The 20,463-nt window shown below is 51.1% G+C and overlaps 1 protein-coding gene across 23 annotated transcripts in view; it reads left to right on the plus strand.

Moving 5' to 3' along the window:
* Positions 1-18,360, plus strand: part of RAP1GAP2 (RAP1 GTPase activating protein 2) — a 291,369-nt gene extending 273,009 nt beyond the window's left edge. For all 23 annotated transcript variants that reach the window (XM_055101382.2, XM_055101381.2, XM_034941268.3 and 20 more), the window contains 7 exons: positions 1,905-2,023; positions 7,416-7,529; positions 7,773-7,887; positions 8,370-8,496; positions 12,462-12,538; positions 12,997-13,035; positions 13,978-18,360. In XM_055101382.2, coding sequence (XP_054957357.2) covers positions 1,905-2,023; positions 7,416-7,529; positions 7,773-7,887; positions 8,370-8,496; positions 12,462-12,538; positions 12,997-13,005 — 561 coding nt within the window. In that variant the 3' untranslated portion in view covers positions 13,006-13,035; positions 13,978-18,360. The remainder of the gene's footprint in view (positions 1-1,904; positions 2,024-7,415; positions 7,530-7,772; positions 7,888-8,369; positions 8,497-12,461; positions 12,539-12,996; positions 13,036-13,977) is intronic.
* The last annotated feature ends 2,103 nt before the right edge of the window (positions 18,361-20,463 follow it).

The raw sequence follows: 20,463 nt of genomic DNA on the forward strand, positions 1-20,463 counted from the left end.
GGTGTCCTTGCTTTGTTATTATTAATGGCAGCAGTAGCCACCCCAGCTTACTGTGTACCAGGCACTGAGCTGAGAAACCTGTAGACACAATCTCACCCGCATCCCATAGCAGCTGCCTGAGGCGGGTGCTGATGTGTCTCCTGTTCCCATTTGAGGAAAGGGGGCCCACTGGGGTTCAGTAACTTGCTAGAGGCCACTCAGCTGAGCTTAAGAGCTGGGATTTGAGGCCGGGCGCGGTGGCTCACGCCTGTAATCCCAGCACTTTGGGAGGCTGAGGTAGGTGGACCACAAGGTCAGGAGTTCAAGACCAGCCTGGCCAACTTGGTGAAACCCCGTCTCTACTAAAAATACAAAAATTAGCTGGGCGTGGTGGCGGGTGCCTGTCATCCCAGCTACTCGGGAGGCTGAGGCAGAGAATTGCTTGAACCTGGGAGGTGGAACTTGCAGTGAGCCGAGATCATGCCACCGCACTCCAGCCTGGGTGACAGCGAGACTGTCTCAAAAAAACAAAACACAAAATCAACTGAATTTGAATGCGATTCTGCTGGATCCAAAGTCTGTGCTGTTCATCACCATGTGTACAGTTCCCAAGGGAAGGGTCCTGCAGGCCTGTGAGTTTGGGCCTGATTGACTCGTACCAGGGGCTGGGAAGGGGAGGGAATCATGTAGTTGGGCCTTTCATAAAGCAAAGTGGGCCGGGCATGGTGGCTGAGGAGGGCGGATCCCTTGAGTCCAGGAATTCGAGACCAGCTTGGGGAACAAAGTGAGACCCCATCTCTACAAAAAAATGCAAAAATTAGCTGAGCATGGTGGCACGCACCAGTAGTCTTAGCTGCTTGGGAGGCTGAGGTGGGAGGATCACCTGTGCCTGGGGAGGTTGAGGCTCTAGCGAGCTGTAATTGGGCCACTGCACTCCAGCCTGCATGTCAGAGTGAGACCCTGTCTCCAAATCTAAGTAACTAAAGCAAAGTGGCTTTGGATTTGTATAGACTAGGATTTTCCTTTCTTTTCCTTCAAAATAGCAGAACATACTCACCATGGAACTAATTATGAGTATTATAAATGGCCTCGCATAATTAAATTGACTAAATATTTTCCTAGCTATTATCTTGCTCCCCCCGAAGGTGCATGGCGTGAGCAGAGCAGGGCCTCATCTCCATCCTGTGGATGAGGAGACTCAGGTCGGGTCTCTTTGCTCTCCTGAGGTTCCGTAACATGTGCTTGGCAGGAGCTGGGGCCTGAGTTGGAGGCTTGGTGGCCTCTAGAGGTTGGTTCCAGGCTCCCATCTGCCCTCCTCAAACCCCCACCACTCATTGTCCACTGTGAGGCCAGGCAGCTTTCCAAAGCAGAAGGCGTCTTGGCTGCCCCCAACCGCCCATTGGTGCCTGTGGCCCTGGCTCTGCGGCTCTCAGCCCGTCTTGTTATTGGAACACCTGCGCGGCTCCATTTGTTTGCGAGGAATGAAGGAGAGTCAGGAGTCCTCACCCTGCCAGTGATTTGCTGGAAGACCTTTGGTCTTCAGCTTCCTTGCCGGTAAAGTGAGAGGTTGAACCAGGTCCCTCCAGGGCCTCCCTGGCTCTGTGCCTCTCAGCCTGTGTCCCCCGGAATTGTTCTGACCTTCTCAATATGGTGGGCCTGGCCCTGTGTTCCTCCAACAATTGTGGTCTTTGGTGGATCATGACCTGGGACCACAAGGTTTGGCTTAACACAGGGAAGGAGGCTGTGACTGGCCTGAGTCTCCAGGTCTCAGCTTCAGTTACATAGATCTCAACCTTCCTAGCTGTCTTGCTATTTTCTGGGGTCTCTTCCACACCAGGAGCCATTTGTAGACCAGGGAGGAGGATGAGGGGATAGGAGATCGGTGTTTGGGCCGGGAGCACTCATTTTGGCAATTTCATCGGCAGCCTCCAGTGGTGGCGGCAACGGTGAAGAACCAGTCACGGAGTCCCATCAAGCGACGCTCGGGGCTCTTTCCCCGCCTGCACACGGGCTCAGAAGGCCAGGGCGACAGCCGGGCACGATGGTAACTGTTGGGAAACCCCTACCCCAGCCTGACTTGCGGGGTCTGTCAACCCCCTCCACTGCTACAGCTGTTCAGTGCCCTACCTTGCAGGGAGGAGCTTTGCTCAGCTTTAGGAGATGGCCCTGCCTTCAGGCACCTGTGTGTACCCTGTCACTCACTCAGCTCTTTATCCAAAGAGGCGGACTTGGCCAGTCTCTGCCTGGAACCTTCCAGAGTTACTCTTGCCGCATTTTGACCCAGGCTAGAAACATTGCTTGGATTCTTGTTTCTTTGCCTCCTTTTTCAACGCTCACTCAAATGGCCTGTCTTATGGGAGCTTTCCCTGATTCTGCCAGGTAGAGTTAGTTGCACCTTCCTCTGGGCTTCTAAAAGGTTCTATGCTTTTTTCTTTTTAAGCAACTCATATATTACATTACATTGAACCTGTTCTTGGTAATTGTCTTTCTGATTCTTTTAAAAAAATGAACACACAGTACTTGTACATATTTTTGGGGTACATGTGATATTTTGATAAAATGCATAATGATCAAATCAAGGTAAGAGAAATATTCATCACCTCAAACATTGATCTTTTGAGTTAGGAACATTCGAATTCTTTTCTAGCTATTTTGAGCTATGTAATACATTATTATCAACTATAGTCACTGTATTGTACTATTGCACACTAGATCTTATTTCTTCTATCTAACTGTATTTTTGTACCCATTAACCAACCTCCCTTCATCCTGCCCTCCCCCGCCCCTTCCCAGCCTCTGGTGACACCAGTCAACTTTCTATCTCCACGAGATTCACTTTTTTAGCTCCCACATATGAATGAGAACATGCGACATTTGTCTTTTTTTTTTTTTTTTTTTGAGACAGAGTCTCTGTTGCCCAGGCTGGAATGCAGTGGCGCCATCTCGGCTCACTGCAACCTCTGCCTCCGGGGTTCAAGCAGTTCTCCTGTCTCAGCCTCCCTGAGTAGCTGGGACTACAGGTGCATGCCACCACACCGGCTAATTTTTGTAATTTTGGTAGAGACGGGGTTTTGCCACGTTGGCCAGGCTAGTCTCGAACTCCTGACCTCAAGTGATCCACCCGCCTTGGCCTCCCAAAGTGTTGGGATTACAGGCGTGAGCCACCGCACCCGGCCACAGTATTTGTCTTTTCATGTCTGGCTTTCACTTAACATAATGACCTCCAATTCCACCCATGTTGCTGCAAATGACAGGATTACATTCTTTTCCATGGGTGAATAATATCCATTGTGTATTTAAAAAACATTTTCCTTATCCGCTTATCTGTTGATGGACACTCAGGTGGGTTCTGTACCATGGCTATTGTGAGTAGTGTTGCAATAAACATGGGAGTGCAGACCTCTTCCATATACTGATTTCCTTTCTTTTGGATATATTTACCCTGCAGGGAGATTGCTAGATCATATGGTAGCTCTAGTTTTAGTGTTTTGAGGAACCTCCATACTGTTGTCTGTAGTGGCTATGCTAATTTACATTCCCACCAACACTGGGAGCATTTCCCTTTCTCTGCATCCTCACCAGCATTCTCGATTGCCTGTCTTTTTGATAAAAGCCATTTTAACTGGGGTGAGATGATAGCTTATTGTGGTTCCTGTGGTGGGGGCAGATGTCACAGACTCCAAATTATTAAAGACAAATAATAACAGATGTCAGGATATGGAGAAATGGGAACCCTTGTTCATTGCTGGTGGGAATGTAAAATAGTGCAACTACTTTGGAAAACAGTCTGGCAGTTCCTTAGAAGGTTAAACATAGAGTTACCATATTACCAAGCAATTCCGCTCCTCGGTATATACCCAAGAGAGTTGAGAACGGTTGTCTGTGAAAAAAAGTTTACATTTACATTTCCTTGATAATTAATGATGTTGAATGTTTTTTGATATACTTGTTTGCTATTTGTATGTCTTCTTTTCAGAAATTTCTATTCATGTTTCTTGCCCTTAAAAAAATCACATTATTTGTGTTTTTGCTATTGATTTTTTTGAGTTCCTCATATATTCAGGTTATTAATCCTTGTTGGATGGATAGTTTGCAAATATTTCCTCCCATTCTGCAGATTGGCTCTTTACTTGGTTGATTGTTTCCTTTGCTGTGCAGAAGCTTTTTAACTCGATGTAATCCCATTTGTCTATTTTTGCTTTTGTTGTCTGTGCTTTTGAGGTCTCATCTAAAAAGTTTTTGCCCAGACAGACCAACGTCCTAAAGCATTTCCCCAATGTTTTCTTTTAGGAGTTTCTTTGTTTCATGCCTTAGATTTAATCCATTTTGATTTGATTTTTATGTATGGTGAGAGAGAAGGGTCTGGTTTTATTCTTCTGCATATGGTTGTCCAGTTTTACCAGCACCACTTACTGAAGAATGTATATTCTTGGCACCTTTGTTGAAAATGAAATGATCATGTGGTTTTTGTTCTGTATGGTTAATGTGATGTATCACATTTGTTGATTTGTGGATGTTGAACCATCCTTGCATCCCTGGAACAAATCCCATGGTGAATTGATCATGGTGAATGATCTTTTTGATGCATTGTTGAATTCTGTTTGATAATATTTTGTTGAGGATTTTTGCATCTGTGTTTATCAGGAGTACTGGCCTGTAACTCTCTTTTTATTGTATCCTTGTATGATTTTGATGTCTTTCTGATTCTTTAATTGATGAGCCCATTTGTTCTTTATTTCAGCAGCCAGCATTTCTTGAGTGGCTGCCATGTGCTGGGCACAGTGCTGAATGCTCAGACAAGTGCTACAAAACATATAAGCCTGTCCTCCAGAAGTTCACAGTCTTGTAAGGGAAAGGGTGGCATTTGGTTGACTTCCAAATTCCCAGGTTGTCTGCCTATAGCCCTGGGTGGTGGCACCATGTTCTGAAGTAGGGCTTGCAGGACAAGAGGCAGGGTTATGGAGAAGGATGAAAAGCTCTGTTTGGAACCTGTGCATGGGAGTTTTTGTGAACCAACAGTAGAGATGTCCAGGGAGTGGTCAGAGTTATAGGTTTTAAAAAATGTTTATTTTACTTTTTTCTTTTATTATTATACTTTAAGTTCTGGAATACAAGTGCAGAACGTGCAGGTTTGTTAACATAGGTATACATGTGCCATGGTGGTTTGCTGCACCCATCAACCCGTCATCTAGGTTTTAAGCCCTGCATGCATTAGGTATGTGTCCTAATGCTTTCCCTCCCCTTACCCCCAACCCCCCAACAGGCCCTGGTGTGTGATGTTCCCCTCCCTGTGTCCACATGTTCTCATTGTTCAACTCCCACTTATGAGCGAGAACATGTGGTGTTTGGTTTTCTGTTCCTGTGTTAGTTTGCTGAGGATGATGGTTTTCAGCTTCATCCATGTCCCTGCAAAGGACATGAACTCATTCTTTTTTATGGCTGCATAGTATTCCATGGTATATGAGAGGCCTTGAGTAGAGAAGGAGAGTTGGGAACCAATAGGGTAGAGGTACTGATTAACGATGGCTTAATTAATATGACCACTGGGGAGGCTCAGTAGAGTACCACATTTAAGGGCAGGTGGAGAAGGGAAGGTGGTGAAGCTGACTGGGAAGGAAAGATAAGAGAAGGAGGGGATGGAGTCTCTGAAGCCAGAGGAGGAGAAATTCCAGGAAGGGAGGACATCTGTGTCAGACACACAGAGAAGTCCAGCAAAGTGAGCCAAACCCCTGGACAGATTGACAGGAGGTTATTAGCAACCTCATCAAATGTGCATTGAGACACTTCACACCTCTAGGATGGCTTTAATCAAAAAGACAAATAGTAACATGTCAGAGAGGATATGGAGAAATGGAAACCCTTGTTCATTGCTGGTGGGAATGTAAAATAGTGCAACTACTTTGGAAAACAGTCTGGCAGTTTCTTACAAGGTTAAACATAGAGTTACCATATGACCAAGCAATTCCGCTCCTAGGTGTATACCCAAGAGAGTTGAGAACAGTGGGCCATGAAAAAAATGAGTCCACTAGTACAACTAGTATACAGATACTCATGGCAGCACTATTTATCATAGCCCAAAGCGGAAACAGTCCAAATGTCCATTGTCTGATGAATGGATAAACAAAGCACCATCTATCCATAAAATGGAATATTATTGCAGTAAAAAGGAATAAAGTCCTGATACAAGCTACAACATAGACAGACCTTGAAAACATTATGTTAAGAAGCCAGACAAAAAGACCATAACATATTATATGATTCTATTTACATGAATGTCCAGAAGAGTACAATCTACAGTGATGGCTTAGGGATTGGGTGGGAGTTACAGGGAGAGGACTAGGAAGTGATTACAAATGGGTCCAGTGTTTCCTTTAGGGGTCCAAAAGTATTCTAAAATCAGATGGTGGTGATAGTTGCACAACTCTGAATAAACTAAAAGCCATTGCATTGTATACTTTAAATAGGTGAGTTCTGTGGTGTGTAGATTCTGTCTCAAGAACACTTATTTAAAAAGTACATTGACGGCCAGGTGCAGTGGCTCACGCCTGTAATCTCAGCACTCTGGGAGCCCGATACGGGCAGATGACTTGAGGTCAGGAGTTCGAGACCAGCTTGGCCAATGCAATGAAACCCCATCTCTACTAAAAGTACAAAAATTAGCTGGCCATGGTGGTATACGCCTGTAATCCCAGCTGCTTGGGAGGCTGAGGCAGGAGAATCACTTGAACCTGGGAGGCGGAGGTTGCAGCAATCCAAGATCGCACCACTGCACTCCAGCCTGGGCAACAGAGCGAGACTCAGTCTCAAAAAAAGTGCATTGAGGACACGGCCATCCCATCCCCAACAGCCAGCACAGGGAGCACTGTGGGCACTGTCCATGGTCTTTGTTACACTAAAGGAGAAGGGTATTGTTGGCTGAGAGTACCCCTTGCTTCCCAGCTCCCAGGGCAGCCTCCTCATGTGGGACCAGGAGCTCGTATTCTAGTCTATATGAAGGATGGCCCCCCGGGACTTCCCAGGAGTCCCTGTGTATTGGGTGGTTCCTGCAGTGGGGGCGGATGTCATAGACTCCGCCATATTCCCTGCTCCATTCCCCACGGGGCCCTCTCTTGACCCACAACTCCGCCAGGTGTGATGGCCAGCTTGGGTGAGAGAGATCTGGGCTAGAGGCCGTCAAGCCAGGACTCCTGCTTGGCAGCTCTGGACTTCACCATGAACCTAGAATAGTCCCTGTTGTAGGGACCGGGAAACCCTGTAGTATGCCGCCATCTCTGGGGGGCTCAGGTGGGAAAGGACATCCAGGCAGTGATGCTAGGCGGGGGCGCTCTGACCCCACTGCCCCTCACCGTGCCGAGAGAGGCTCTGCCTGGGGCCGTGGATGGGGTGGGGGTTGAGGGCTGTCTCCGCGGCCTCACTCCTCATTTCCATTCCCTCAGTGACAGCACATCCAGCACACCCAAGACCCCGGATGGTGGACACTCCTCTCAGGAGATAAAGGCTGAGACCTCATCCAATCCCAGCTCTCCGGAAATCTGCCCCAACAAGGAGAAGTAAGAGAGTGAGGGTGGGAAAGGCCAGCGTTGGCCACGTGGAGCCCTGGAACATGCCCTCTGCCTCCTGGCCAGCTGAGAGTGACCATCTCCTGCCTCTGGAACTCTCCAGAACACAAAGGCCGACGGGTGGGGGCGTGGGGAGCCGCCAGAGGACAGGCTCAGATCGGTCCCGGGGAGGACCCTGGGGGTGGAGGGCTCTCGCGTGTGACCCGGGCTGGCCTCCCTTCCTATTCCCTGCAGGCCCTTCATGAAGTTGAAGGAAAACGGCCGCGCCATCTCCCGCTCCTCCTCCAGCACCAGCAGCGTCAGCAGCACTGCAGGGGAGGGCGAGGCCATGGAGGAGGGCGACAGTGGGGTAGGTGTGCCCCGTCCACCCTTGGGCAGGCACTCTGGGGCGTCAGCCAGCCACCCTCCTTGCGTTAAAACGGCACTGTGGATCGAAGCCCATGTCAGTCTTTGCAGAGGAAAGGGGAAGAATGGAAACGAGAGGTGGGCTCGTTGGCCATCACCACCCCTTGGGCGCAGTGGGTGAGGGGACCTCTCTCTCAGAGTGACATAGCAGCAGCAGCAGAGGGCAGGGGCCAGACCCGATGGTGCCCTGCCTTGGGGTTCCTGGCTGGAGTGGTGAGTGGCCAGTGCCCCAGGGGGCTGGGTCAAAGGTCCTTCTTGGAGCAGGATAGCTTGGAACCAGGGTTGAAGTCAGCAGGAAAGAAAGAGCAGGTACAAGTGGGGAGTGGGAGGCAGCGGCTGTCCTGGGCTTGTGGGGGCTGCCTCAGGCCTGCGTGGGCGCAGCTGCCGAGGGTGGGCTGGCTTCGCTCACCCCGCCTCTCTCCTCAGGGCAGCCAGCCGTCCACGACCTCACCCTTCAAGCAGGAGGTGTTTGTCTACAGCCCGTCCCCGAGCAGCGAGAGCCCCAGCCTGGGGGCAGCTGCCACTCCGATCATCATGAGCCGGAGTCCCACAGGTCAGTGGCATCTGGTGGTGTGTGTGACGTCACCAGGAGGGCAGGCTGTGCCCTGTCCACTGTTAGCAGGGCCCCAGCCACGCTGACTGGCCAGTTTTCACCCCTCCTCCCAGCTGTGAGGCCCTCCGCTCTGTGCGCCCGCCTCTTCTGTTCATCAGCCTTAAGATGCCCAAGTTCCTAAGCTTTTCTTACACTGAGAATTGTGAAACTGAGGCAGAGAGTTGAAGGCCTTGTGGGAGATCCCACAGCGGAGGAGTCGGGATTGGCAGTGGGAAAGCTGAGCGCTTTCCATTAGCCCCTCTCCCCACCTGCCAGTGCTCCAACCCTTCTCCCCACCTGCCAGTGCTCCAACCCCTCTCCCCACCTGCCAGTGCTCCAACCCCTCTCCCCACCTGCCAGTGCTCCAACCCTTCTCCCCACCTGCCAGTGCTCCAACCCTTCTCCCCACCTGCCAGCGCTCCAGGGCTGCCAGGGTCCGTCTGTCATGTCGGGGGTCTTGATAATACAAGAAGGGGGAAGGGCTGCAGGGGGAGGGAACAGCATGTGGAAAGGCCCAGAGGAGAGGAGAGAGCGGGTATTCTGGAACTGCACGTGTTCATGGCAGCTGAGTTCGCAGAGCCAGGCGTCAGAGAGGCCGGAGCGTTGACAGGCTGGGTCAGCCCCGGGCCCCGGGTGAGGATTTTGTTCTGCTAGCGGCCACTGTTGGAGTGTTTGAAGGTTCTTAAGTAGGGAAGCACCATCTGGAGTTGAGAAAGTCCATTTTGGCTGCTGCAGCTGCTGAGTGTAGAATGGATTAGTAGGGAGCAGGAGCAGGGGGGAGGGAGGGGAGGGGAGGGGAGAGGAAGGGAGGGGAGCTGTGGCAGAAGCACCTCGGTTCAGGAGAGATCAAGGAGGTAAAATGTACGGGCTCAGTAGCAGGGGTTCAGAGAGAGCAGGAGTCTGGGCGTTTTGGGGTTCTGTGATCCCTGCAGTTGGGCAGAATAGGGGGGCCAGCACCAGAGGGCCGTTCAGGTGGACCTGTGCGGTGGGCACTGCTGGGCGGGTGCTCCGGGTCTCTGCCCTCGTGAGGGCAGCACAGGACTTTGAGCCTGGGTCCAAATCCTGGGTCTGCTGCTTACTAGACATGTCATTGGGCAAGTCACCAAGCCTTTCTGTGCCTCAGTTTCTCCAAGCAGAAAATGAAGGGAGGGGAAGAGTCGTGTCTGCCTCAGAGGGTTGGTTGTATGAAGATGAAAGGAGCTCATGCTTGTACAAGGCCTGGAACTGTTAACCTCGGTGTTGGTTAAAGAATGGGAACGAGACAATAGTGTAGTCAGCGCTTCTGAGCCGGGGGCAGTCTTGCTACCCCATGGATGTCTGGCAATGACTGGCGACATTTTTGATTTTCACAATTTTGGAGGGGTGCTACTGGCATCTAGTGGGCAGAGGTCACGGAAGCTGATAAGCAATGTACAGGACAGCCCCCTAGCCACATCAGACAAAGAATTCTCTGACCCCAAATGACATTTGGTTGAAAAGCTCTGGTCTCAATGGTAGAAACACAGGAAGGGCCAACAGGCCTTCAGGGTGGCTGAAGCCAAAATGTTCCTGGGGTTCACACAGCGAAGGGATGTTGCAAAGGGAACCTGCAGGGTCAGAGATGAAGGGAAGATCGTGATTCCACAGCCAGTGACCCTTTGCATGCGTGTTTCTCAGTGAGTGGAAGAGTTCACGTGCCTCCTCTCATTCAGCCCCCTGTGGTTGGGCAGCTGCGGAGCTGGGTTCAAATCCTGGTTGTAGCATTGACAGGTCCACGTCTCTGAGCCTCAGTTTCCTCATCTGTAAAAGGGGGTGGAAATACAAATTACCTGATTTTTTTTCGAGATGGAGTCTCACTCTGCCACCCAGGCTGGAGTGCAATGGCGCAATCTTGGCTCACTGCAACCTCCGCCTCCCAGGTTCAAGTGATTCACCTGCCTCAGCCTTCCAAGTAGCTGGGATTACAGGCATGTGCCACATGCCCAGCTAATTTTTTTATTTTTAGTAGAGACACAGTTTCACCATGTTGGCCAGGCTGGTCTCGAACTCCTGACCTCGTGATCCGCCCACCTCGGCCTCCCAAAGTGCTGGGATTACAGGCGTGAGCCACTGCGCCTGACCTGGTGTTTTTGTTTTGTTTTGTTTTGTTTTCTAAATAAGACTTAAATATTGAAGGAATGAATGAAAGAATCTGTAAGCAAGCCTGGCTCCTACTTGGTGTTAAATAAACATCAAGGTAAGGAAGGTTTTGAGTAAAGGAATTAGAGAGTCTCTGCAGGTTGCTGAAGGTCACCGAGGGCAGAAGGGACCTGGAGCGGGTCTGGTGACTTATGGCCGGCGCTTTCCACACCACACAGTGAGGCTGCCTCTTACACACCTTTTCTCCACACAGTATTTAACCCCGATGGGCTGCTTTTCACCCCCAGCCCATGAAAGATGTGCTTGGTACCCACTGGATCAGGGTGGGCTTGGGGGGATCTGGGAACCGGTTTCATGCTGTTTGGCTGAGTCTGGGGAGAGGCAGGGCGGAATGGGGAGAGGTGGCCTGACGTGCAGTCTCCATAATGTCAGATATCTGATCATGGTCATTTCCTACCTGGGCTTCCTGGGGCACAGAAGAGGACTGATAGGTTACACAGAGGTGTTGTAGCCCTGGGTGGAGCTCCTCGATTCGAAGCACCACGAACCAGCCAGCAGCTTCCAGGAAGGCTGCACTAAGCTTTCCATACCCTCGGCCAGAGGACAGCCAGAAAGTCAAGTGGCCCTCCTGCCAGTGGGGCACAGCGGGAAATGTTGACACCGGGCTCTGCCACCACTCACACACACTTAACGGAATTTTATTATACGACGGATGTCAAACCCAGTGTACAAATACTAGATAATATTCTTTACCATAAATCCCATATGTCCAACTGATTCTCACAGGATGCTGTTAGTGGTGTTTGCTTCACCTTTTTATCTGTAGCCAACTTAAGGCTGCAGGTGATGAATGTGTGTAATTCTGACATGAATGTGGACTGATATTACCATGTTTGTTAATAAGTATTTTATATGTATATATTATATATACATATATAGTATATACATATATTATATACATATGTTATAGATACACATATAATATACATATATGTATATATTATATATACATATATAATATATGTTATATGTATATACATATGTATAATATATATATTACACACACACACACACACACACACTCTCACTCTCATGGCGCCCGGCCATGAGTATTTTGTATTAAGAGAACTTCATTCATTTGTCAGTGACATGAGTCATTTCCTTGCTGTATCCGAGAAAAGTTTTCAAACCCCGGAAGGATATTTCCTCAGTTTTCTTTTGTGCTATTCACAATGTAATCGCTGCAGACACAGCATGTTTTGAAGTTTCATGTAAATTCCTTTTTTTCTATTATTTCCTTAAGTCTAGACAACAAAACAATCAAGCCATGATTTGTAGCATGTACCAGTTTCTGTGGTGTAAATACACTTGTCGTGGCTGATCTCAAGCTACTGACATGACGTCCTCGAACGTGGACTTGGGAAGAAGAGATACTGTAGCCACCATCTTTAGGGTGTTTCTACCACATGGATACAATAGACGTAAGAGCACAGATAATCGTAAAACAGAGAAAAATAAGTAGGAAGTGACGAATTTCAAGTATTTATTACCTCTGTTGAATATAATTTATTGAACTGTAAGCTTATATATAATTCAACTTTAAAAAATGGCCTGAGTTGAACAGCCAGCTCACCACAATTCTATAATCTAGGAGTTGGCTCTCGTGGGTCAGCACAGGTCAGCTAGGGTGCCTGGTCCTGGTGGAGGGCAGGAGGCCCCCTTCCCCTGGCCTCCCTAGCCAGTCCCCACACACAGCCCCAGTGGCCTCCACAGCTCCACCCTCCTTTCATGGCCATTCTTTTTCTTAGATGCCAAAAGCAGAAACTCCCCAAGATCAAACCTGAAATTCCGCTTTGACAAGCTCAGCCATGCCAGCTCTGGTGCGGTAAGGATGCGCCTCCCACACCCCACACTCCACTTTCCTGCAGAGGCCCAGCCTTCCTTCCTGAGGCCAGAGGAAGAGGGTTCAGACATCCCAGAGGGGGCTCCCCGAAGGAGGCAGGGGAAGCTCTGGGGAGGTCTGGCTGCAGCAGGTGCAGGCCGTGGCTCGGGGTTCCAGCCACCTTTGCCACAACTCCCAAGGTGGAGCTACACCTCTAGACACGGCCAGGCCCAGATGTGAGGTGGGAGGTGCTGGTTCCTGGGTCCCCCAGTCCCTTCCTGAGCTCTCCAGACTATCGAGAGCTCCAGGTCCAGATGTGAGGTGGGAAGGGCTGGTTCCTGGGGTCCCGAATCCCTTCCTGAGCTCACCAGACTGTTGAGAGCTGAGTGCACAGAGCCGCCGTGGAAGGGACCTGTGCTGTCTGGTTATTTAAACTCCTGTATGGATTTTTGTTGAAACAGGGTCACTAATGTGAAAGCGGAGTCCTTCGCCTGTCCAAGGTGGGTTGAGTGAATGTCCTGCTGTGGCTGTGAGGGGGGACGTGTGTTTCTTTTAGATCAGGGAACTAGCGGCCTTGTAACCTCAGAATGGCCGGAGAGATGCCGCCAGCTGGGGATGTCCAAAGAGTCTCCTCCTCGCCCCTGAAGACCTGCAATGGGGAAGGAGGGGCAGATGGCTTGTGTGCGGATGGGAAGGGGGTTCCCAGTGACACTGGACTAGACGTACTAGATAGGCCTCCCTTCCACCGATGGGGTCTGGTTCCCGCAGGCAGAAGGGGAGTCGCCCAAGCCCGCTTCTGACCCAGGAGGGAGGAGTTCCTGAGTGCTCCCTTGCTCCCTTGCCCTCAGGCAGCTGTTCCCTCCTTGTGTCTTTGGCGGAGGCCCTGGGCTGAGGTGTGTTCTCCCTCCCTGTCGGGAGTCAGCACTGTGAGGGACCACCCCAGGAGGCCTCTGCCCCTGCCTGCTTTGAGGGGGCACGTGGTTTGAGCAGAGCGGCCGTGGGTCCAGCTCGCCCCCATCAAGGCCTGGATTTCTGCTGGGGAAGTCACCAGAGACCCATCTGAGCTCCCAGCCCTCTCCCCACATGGGGCTTCAGGGGTCGGAGTCACAGCTGGAGCCAAGGGGAGGGGTACAACCGAACCCACTCTATGTTCAACCTGATTTATGAAAAAGCAGAAGACAAATGGGCATGTGGACCTTCACCCCCGGCTCCCATCACGCACTCCGGACGCCACTGCCCACCAAAGCCGTGGTTGTGCACAGCTTCTCAGGCCACGCAAGGTGGGGCACCCTTACATCGGGCGCCCTCCTGCTCCTGAGTGTATCCAGTGAGCTGTAGCTGTGGGCAGGCGCGTTCCCCACCCCCTGCTCCTGACGTCCGCATCGTCCCCTCCTTCCTGTACGGAATGTTCGCTCATCGCCGCCTCCTCCTTGTCTCCTCAGGGAATCCCCTCTTCTGTCCTGGAAAAGGCTCCTGTACCAGCAGTTTGGGAGTGCCGTCCACGACCCTGACAGTCCCAGCCCCGCCGCCCCACGGCCACCTGCCCACAGATGTGCTGTTGGTCCAGGTGTCCCAGTCTGGCCACAGCCCTGCCTCCGCCCTCACCTACATGCCCTCCCAGCCCCTCCCATCTCTGGACCAGGCCTCCTTCCTCAGGTTCCTCCTGCTCCTGACCTCCCAGTGTGATGTCCGGGTCCTTTATCATCCTATTCATCCTGGAGAGGAAAAGTGTTGGGCAAAGGGGGATCTGGGGGGAGCTCAGCAGTGACTGGGGAGCTGGTCTGCCTCAGAGACAGAGTAGGGGGTGGGAGCAGAGCCTCAGTGAGGGTCTCGGCCACAGGGCAGTGCCTTCCTGAACGTGGCAGGCTTTACTACCAGGAACGCACTCGGTGATGGGGGCGTCATGTTCCCAGGAGCCAAGATTCGTAGCATCCTTGAGGCCATCCTGATAAAATTCGGCGCTATTGCCCCCATAGCTCTGGAGCTCTAAACCGTCTATCTGCTTCTGTGCTGAACGCCTTTCCCATCTGCTGACGTAGGCCCAGGGCTGCCCTGCCCCTGCTGCCAGTGTACCGTGAGCGGGGCTCCAGCCAGTTCAAGCTCAGAGCTAGAGCTGGACGGGCCGGGACTGCGCTGCACACTTCCTGGACTGAGGCGGGGACTTTGGGTCCCACCCGGTTTCTCCTGATTATGGCTGCTGCAGGGTGAGGGGAGGGAGGGGCAGCCCCGAGGCAGTCTCTTCCCTTTGAGAAGATATTTTCCCACAAAGGGGTGGGAAGCCAGGAGTGAGAAGGAATTCAGGGAGAGCAAAGGAGCCAGTGCTGAGATGCTGCTGTGTTGGTTGAGGAAAACCTCAGGGCCTGAGGGCCAGGCCGGAGCCCAGGTCTCTGCTGACAAAGGGGGTTCAAGGAAGACGTCGTTATCTCCCCTCCCCACTTACTCGAGGAGAGAGGTGGGGGGGGATGACTTGCGGGTTCTGATCAGGCCCCTGGGTGGGGAAGGGGCACAGTGTCCCTCAGCAGCTTACGCCCCTGGAGTCCTGGGGGGCCCAGCCTGGCCCTGGGGCCTTTTCCAGCTACTGTGCCCTTGGGCAGCTGCATCTGGGGCTCAACCCCCCCAATCCTGTTCCCCTCTCCAGCTGCGGGTCTGTAGGCAGCTGTCACATCTGAAGGGTTTCTGCAACCTGGACCCCATCTGGGTGTGGTTCAGACCCTGTGACCCACATGCCACCCCCACCCTCCACAGAGCCCCCTTGCTGGGACAGCCAGCTCACCTCCGAGGACATCCCCTCCTGGCTTCTCCCCCTTCTGAGTCTGCAGCGCCGTGGGCTTCTCTGCCGACGGGCCCGGGTTGGGGTTAAGGTGGGCATCCTCCAGGTACAACGAGCCTGAAGAGCCCCTTTCAGTGCAGACGGGGCTGCAGAGTGACACTGGCTGGGCACCTGCCCCACGACCAATGACAAGGATTTCCAGCTGAATGCTTTATTCCCATAGGGATCTGGACCTATGCCCAAGATATAAATACTACACTTTTTTTTTTTTTTTTTTACTGACATTGTGAAATTCTCCCCATAGCTTTTGCCATTCAAGCAACATTGTGATCTTTCTTCCCCGCCACGTGTGTGGGAATGATTGAGTCCTGTTTGCAAGCTGGAGAGGAGCTCTCCCTTCGCTAGTACTTTCTCTAAAGTACTAGTCTAGTAAAATTTATTCTTGTTAGAAGGTCAACAAAATATCTGTTTAGCTTTTATGAAGAGTCACCGTAGCAGCCCCCACGGCTGGAAAGAGGCCCGTACGTTCTGGACACGTTTTGTTGGCTGGGCTTCTGGAGGCACTGGCAAGGTCAAACTGCATTTCTTTAAGAACAGTTGCAGGGTCTGGCTCGCCTCTCTGGGAAGCCGGCATTACAGGTGCTTGGTGGATGGGCCATGTCACATTGCCATCTGGGGTCCTTTGGGGTTTCCAGGTTGTCACCATGCTGTCCCATTTGGGAATCCCATACCTGCCTGTCCCCACTGCGCTGGCTGACCCTTGCTGCCTGCTGCCTCTTGGGAGGGCTTTGTCCCTGCCTCTGAGCTGGTGGGCAGGATGGCTGGGTGGCCCCCAGAGAAGCACAGACCTGAGATGGGGTCTCCATGCCCGGTTTGCTATTGGAATGATCTGAACAGGACCCCAAATGCCTCTTCCCTCTGGTCATGCCTCACTATCTCTAGAAGCTCCATCCTGTGGCTTCCAGAGTGTGCACTTCCAGCCCACCCAGGCAGTGCTGAGAGGGAGGAGGAGAACAAGGATGGCCCAGCCTCCCCTCCCTCCCCTAGACCACGGGGCAGGCAGCTCGGGTTCCTGGAGGGCTGTTTCCCCCACGCTGTCCCTACATCTGCTCTGATCTAAAATGTCTTTCCTTTTATGCTGCGCCCAGTCTTGGGGCTCAAAGATTTGCTCAAACCTCATTGGCCCTTGTGACTAGGCTCATCTAGATGGTGCTCATTGCTGGTGTTTGAGGCATTTCCACTGTGATCTCCACGAGGGGATGTTTTCCGGGACACATCTCTGGCTCTGGGAACTGCCTGACTCACTGAAGAAACTACTTTTCAGGCACTGTAGGGCCACCCATATGCCTCCAGCTCAGTTGACGCTTAAAAACAGGTGCAGAAAAGCTCGCGATGGAAGGTCTTAACGAGAGTGTCTGTCTGTGCCAATGATGTAAAATGACGTTTCTTGAAAAAGATTCAGTGGTTCAGCTTTGTCAGCGTCATCTCAACACAAGCCTGCTGGCTCTTTTTAGCATGTCATCCAACCATGTCATCGTCCAGATGAGAAATCTTAGCCCAGGTGAGGGGAATAACTTGCTTGAGGTCACACAGCTGGCTGGTGGCAAAGCTGGGATTAGAACCCTCAACCCAGGGTCCCTTCCTCTGCAGCGCCTACATGGTTGGTTGAATAAGTGGCTGCGTTTCCTGGGGCCCTGGGTTTTGGGGAAGCCAGTTAGCTGCTGCTTTGGCACTGGCATGGAGGTGAGCAGTCAAGGATGCTGGTGAGGCCGCAGTTTCTGCTCTTTTTCATCAGGGGGGATAGTCTCTAGGATTTTTCAGTGAGGACCCTTGGGCTTTGGATGCAGCTTGAACCAAGAAAACGAGGAGGGAAAGGGATTCGGTGAACTATTCCTCAGTGGGATCGGTTCTTCAGCTCCCGATGGGGGCTGTGTAATGGGGGCAGAGGCCAGGGAAAAAGATGCTGTTCACCCACCCTCAGCTTCCCTTTTCCTAAATTAAGAGGAAAAGTGGTCAAAGAAAAACTCTTCATTTCTCCCTGATTCTTAAACGAAGGTGGTTAATAGAAACTCAGGCTCCCGTGACAAGGCAGGACAAGAGCCTGTTTCGCTTTCCTCCCTGACCCTGCCAGGTGCCAACTCAAACACTACCTTTCTCATTGGTTTCTAAGTCAGTAGAGACAGATCTGTTTTAAGCAGTCGGGGGTTCGAGTAGATCTCATGGGTACAGGAGGCCAGCAGGGACCAGGCCAGTCAGCCATGCTCAGGACCCCTCGGCTCCTCCCCCAGCCTCTAGCTACCCTGTATCGAGGCAAGGGGAGGCCAGTAAAGTTTGCCAAGCCTGATCCTGCAGCCTGGTGGGGCTGGCTGGGGTATTCTTTTACCAAACTCTGTTTTACCGCCAGCCCCTTGTCCACCCCAATCCCATGTCTCCCTCCCTTCAGCTGGACCGTGTGCCCCTTTGGGAGGAAGAAGACAAGCCCCACTCCACTAGGGCCAAGGGCAGCAGAGCCCTGCTGAGTGAGAGGCTGTGGGGCAGCGGCTCTGTCCTGTGCCTTACCAGCCCTGGGGAGGGGGGCATTTGGCTGGAAGACTGGAATTTAATTGCCATCGTCTTTGATTTTGTGACATTTCTGCTTGGAAGTGTGAACTCCCCCCCACCCCTTCCTGCTCCTTAGCATGCGTGCAGCTCTCTCCTGTTTTGGGTGTTACCCTTGGACACTCCAGCTCGGGGACTGCTGGCGTGTGAGTGTGCAGATTCCCCTGTGTGGTCGAACCTAAGAACTGTGGCTTGGAAGTGATGCTCCACGTGACAACGACTTTCCTTTCTTTCCTCCACGTGACAACGACTTTCCTTTCTTTCCTCTTAGTGAGGAGGTGATTCGTAGATCCCAACTGCCTATGTAATGTAAATAATGTACATTTAATTTATTGCTATGGTAGCACATTGTATTTGTTAATGTACAAAACAAATTCTAAAAGGTTGACAAATGTATATTTTGTTGCTTAAATGTGTCTTTGCAGAAATTGACAATAAATAACATATTTTGTGTCCATCAGCGTTCAGAGTTCTTTGCATGGGGCCCTGGGCCTGGGGGTCACTGTTCAGTTCACTGGAAGTTGCATATTCTCTGGCCAATAGATGTGTTACTTTAGCCTGAGACGTATTTTTAAACATTTACATTAATTGTTGATGTTTAAAAAACTGACGACAATTAGAAAAGTGGCCGGGCGTGGTAGCTCCCACCCAGAATCCTAACATTTTGGGAGGCTGAGGCAGGAGGATCTCTTCAGCCTAAGGGTTTGAGACCAGACTGGGCAACATAGTGAGGCCCGATGTGTACCAAAAAAAAAAAAAAAAAAAAAAAAACAACCAAAACCCAAAAAAACCCCTAAAAAATTAGCTGGGCAGGTGGCGTGTACCTGTGGTCCCAGGTACTCAGGAGGCTGAGACGGGAGGATCACTTGAGCCTGGGAAGTCAAGGCTGCAGTGATCTGTGATTGCAGCGGTGCACACCAGCCTGGGCGACAGTGATACTGTGTTTCAAAACAACAGCAACAAAAAGGCCCTGCGCAGTGGCTCACGCCTGTAATTCCAGCACTTTGGGAGGCTGAGGTGGGCGGATCACTTCAGGTCAGGCTTTCGAGACCAGCCTGGCCAACATAGTGAAACCCTGTCTCTACTAAAAACACAACATTTAGCCAGGTGTGGTGGCAGGCACCTGTAATCCCAGCTACTCAGGAGGCAGGAGAATCTCTTGAACTCGGGAGGCGGAGGTTGCAGTGAGCCAAGATTGTGCCACTGCACTCCAGCCAGGGTGACATAGAGCAAGACTCTGCCTCAAAAAAAAAAAAAAAAGAAATTTTACATAAATCCCAAATTCTGCTTCTTTTAAAAAATCAGGGCCAGGCGTGGTGGCTCACGCCTGGAATCCCAGCACTTTGGGAGGCCGAGGCGGGTGGATCACGAGGTCAGGAGATCAAGACTATCCTGGCTAACATGGTGAAACCCCATCTCTGCTAAAAATACAAAAAAAAATTAGCCAGGCGTGGTGGTGGGTGCCTGTAGTCCCAGCTACTCGGGAGGCTGAGGCAGGAGAATCACTTGAACCTGGGAGGCAGAGGTTGCAGTGAGCCAAGATCGTGCCTGAGTGACAGAGGGAGACTCTGTCTCGGGAAATAAATAAATATATTATGTGTGTGTATATATATATATATAAATCAGATGCTGAATCTACTCCTCAGGCATGAGTTGGTTAGAGTTCACTGGAATCTTTCCCTTTTGACTGGGACCTTGAGTGTCCCACAGTCTCCACCGTCCCTTACTGTTTACACCTGGAAGATTTCACTCATTCCTGTTATCTGTTGGTCTCTGTCATGGCTGAGTTTGAGAGCCTGGCTGTTCAGTGATTCGTGTCCATCCTGCGGTGTTCTCCCTCTGCCTGCTTCTCGGATTCCTCACTCACTCCTTCCAGGTTTCCCTCATGGTTGCATGCTCTCTCTTCCCGTCCTCCTCTGACTCCTGAATGGCCCTGTTCTCACATACACTTTGCTTTACACTGCTTGGCTGTACAGCTTGAAGTAATATCTGCATTTTTTTTTCCTGAATAAATTTGAAGGCAAGGAACAGGTGTTTAAGAATCTGCTGGTCGAGCACAGTGGCTCATGCCTGTAATCCCAGCACTTTGGAAGGCTGAGGCGGGCGGATCACTTGAGGTCAAGAGTTCAAGACCAGCCTGGCCAACATGGTGAAACCCCGTCTCTACTAAAAATACAAAAATTAGCTGGGCCTGGTGGCAGGTGCCTGTAATACTAGCTACTTGGGAGGTTGAGCTGCAAGAATCACCTGAACCTGGGAGGCAGAGGTTGCAGTGAGCTGAAATCTTGCCATTGCACTCCAGCCTGGGTGACAGAGCGAGACTCCATCTCCAAAAAAAGAAAAAAAAAAAAAAAAGATTCCGCCATGACTTCCTTTTGTGGTCTTGGGCAAATTCGTTATCTCCCCATGATTTGCATTTTCTTTTGTGTATAATTAGAACAATAATTCACATACCTAGCATGAGGAGAAAAATGAATTTATTGGGAAAGAGCTTTGAGAAATGGCAAGTGTTATGCAAGCACCAGAGGTTCGATAATAATAATAATACGAGCAACTGACA

Source organism: Pan paniscus, chromosome 19 (assembly GCF_029289425.2).
Source record: "Pan paniscus chromosome 19, NHGRI_mPanPan1-v2.0_pri, whole genome shotgun sequence".
In the NCBI taxonomy this organism is placed as follows: Eukaryota; Metazoa; Chordata; class Mammalia; order Primates; family Hominidae; genus Pan; species Pan paniscus.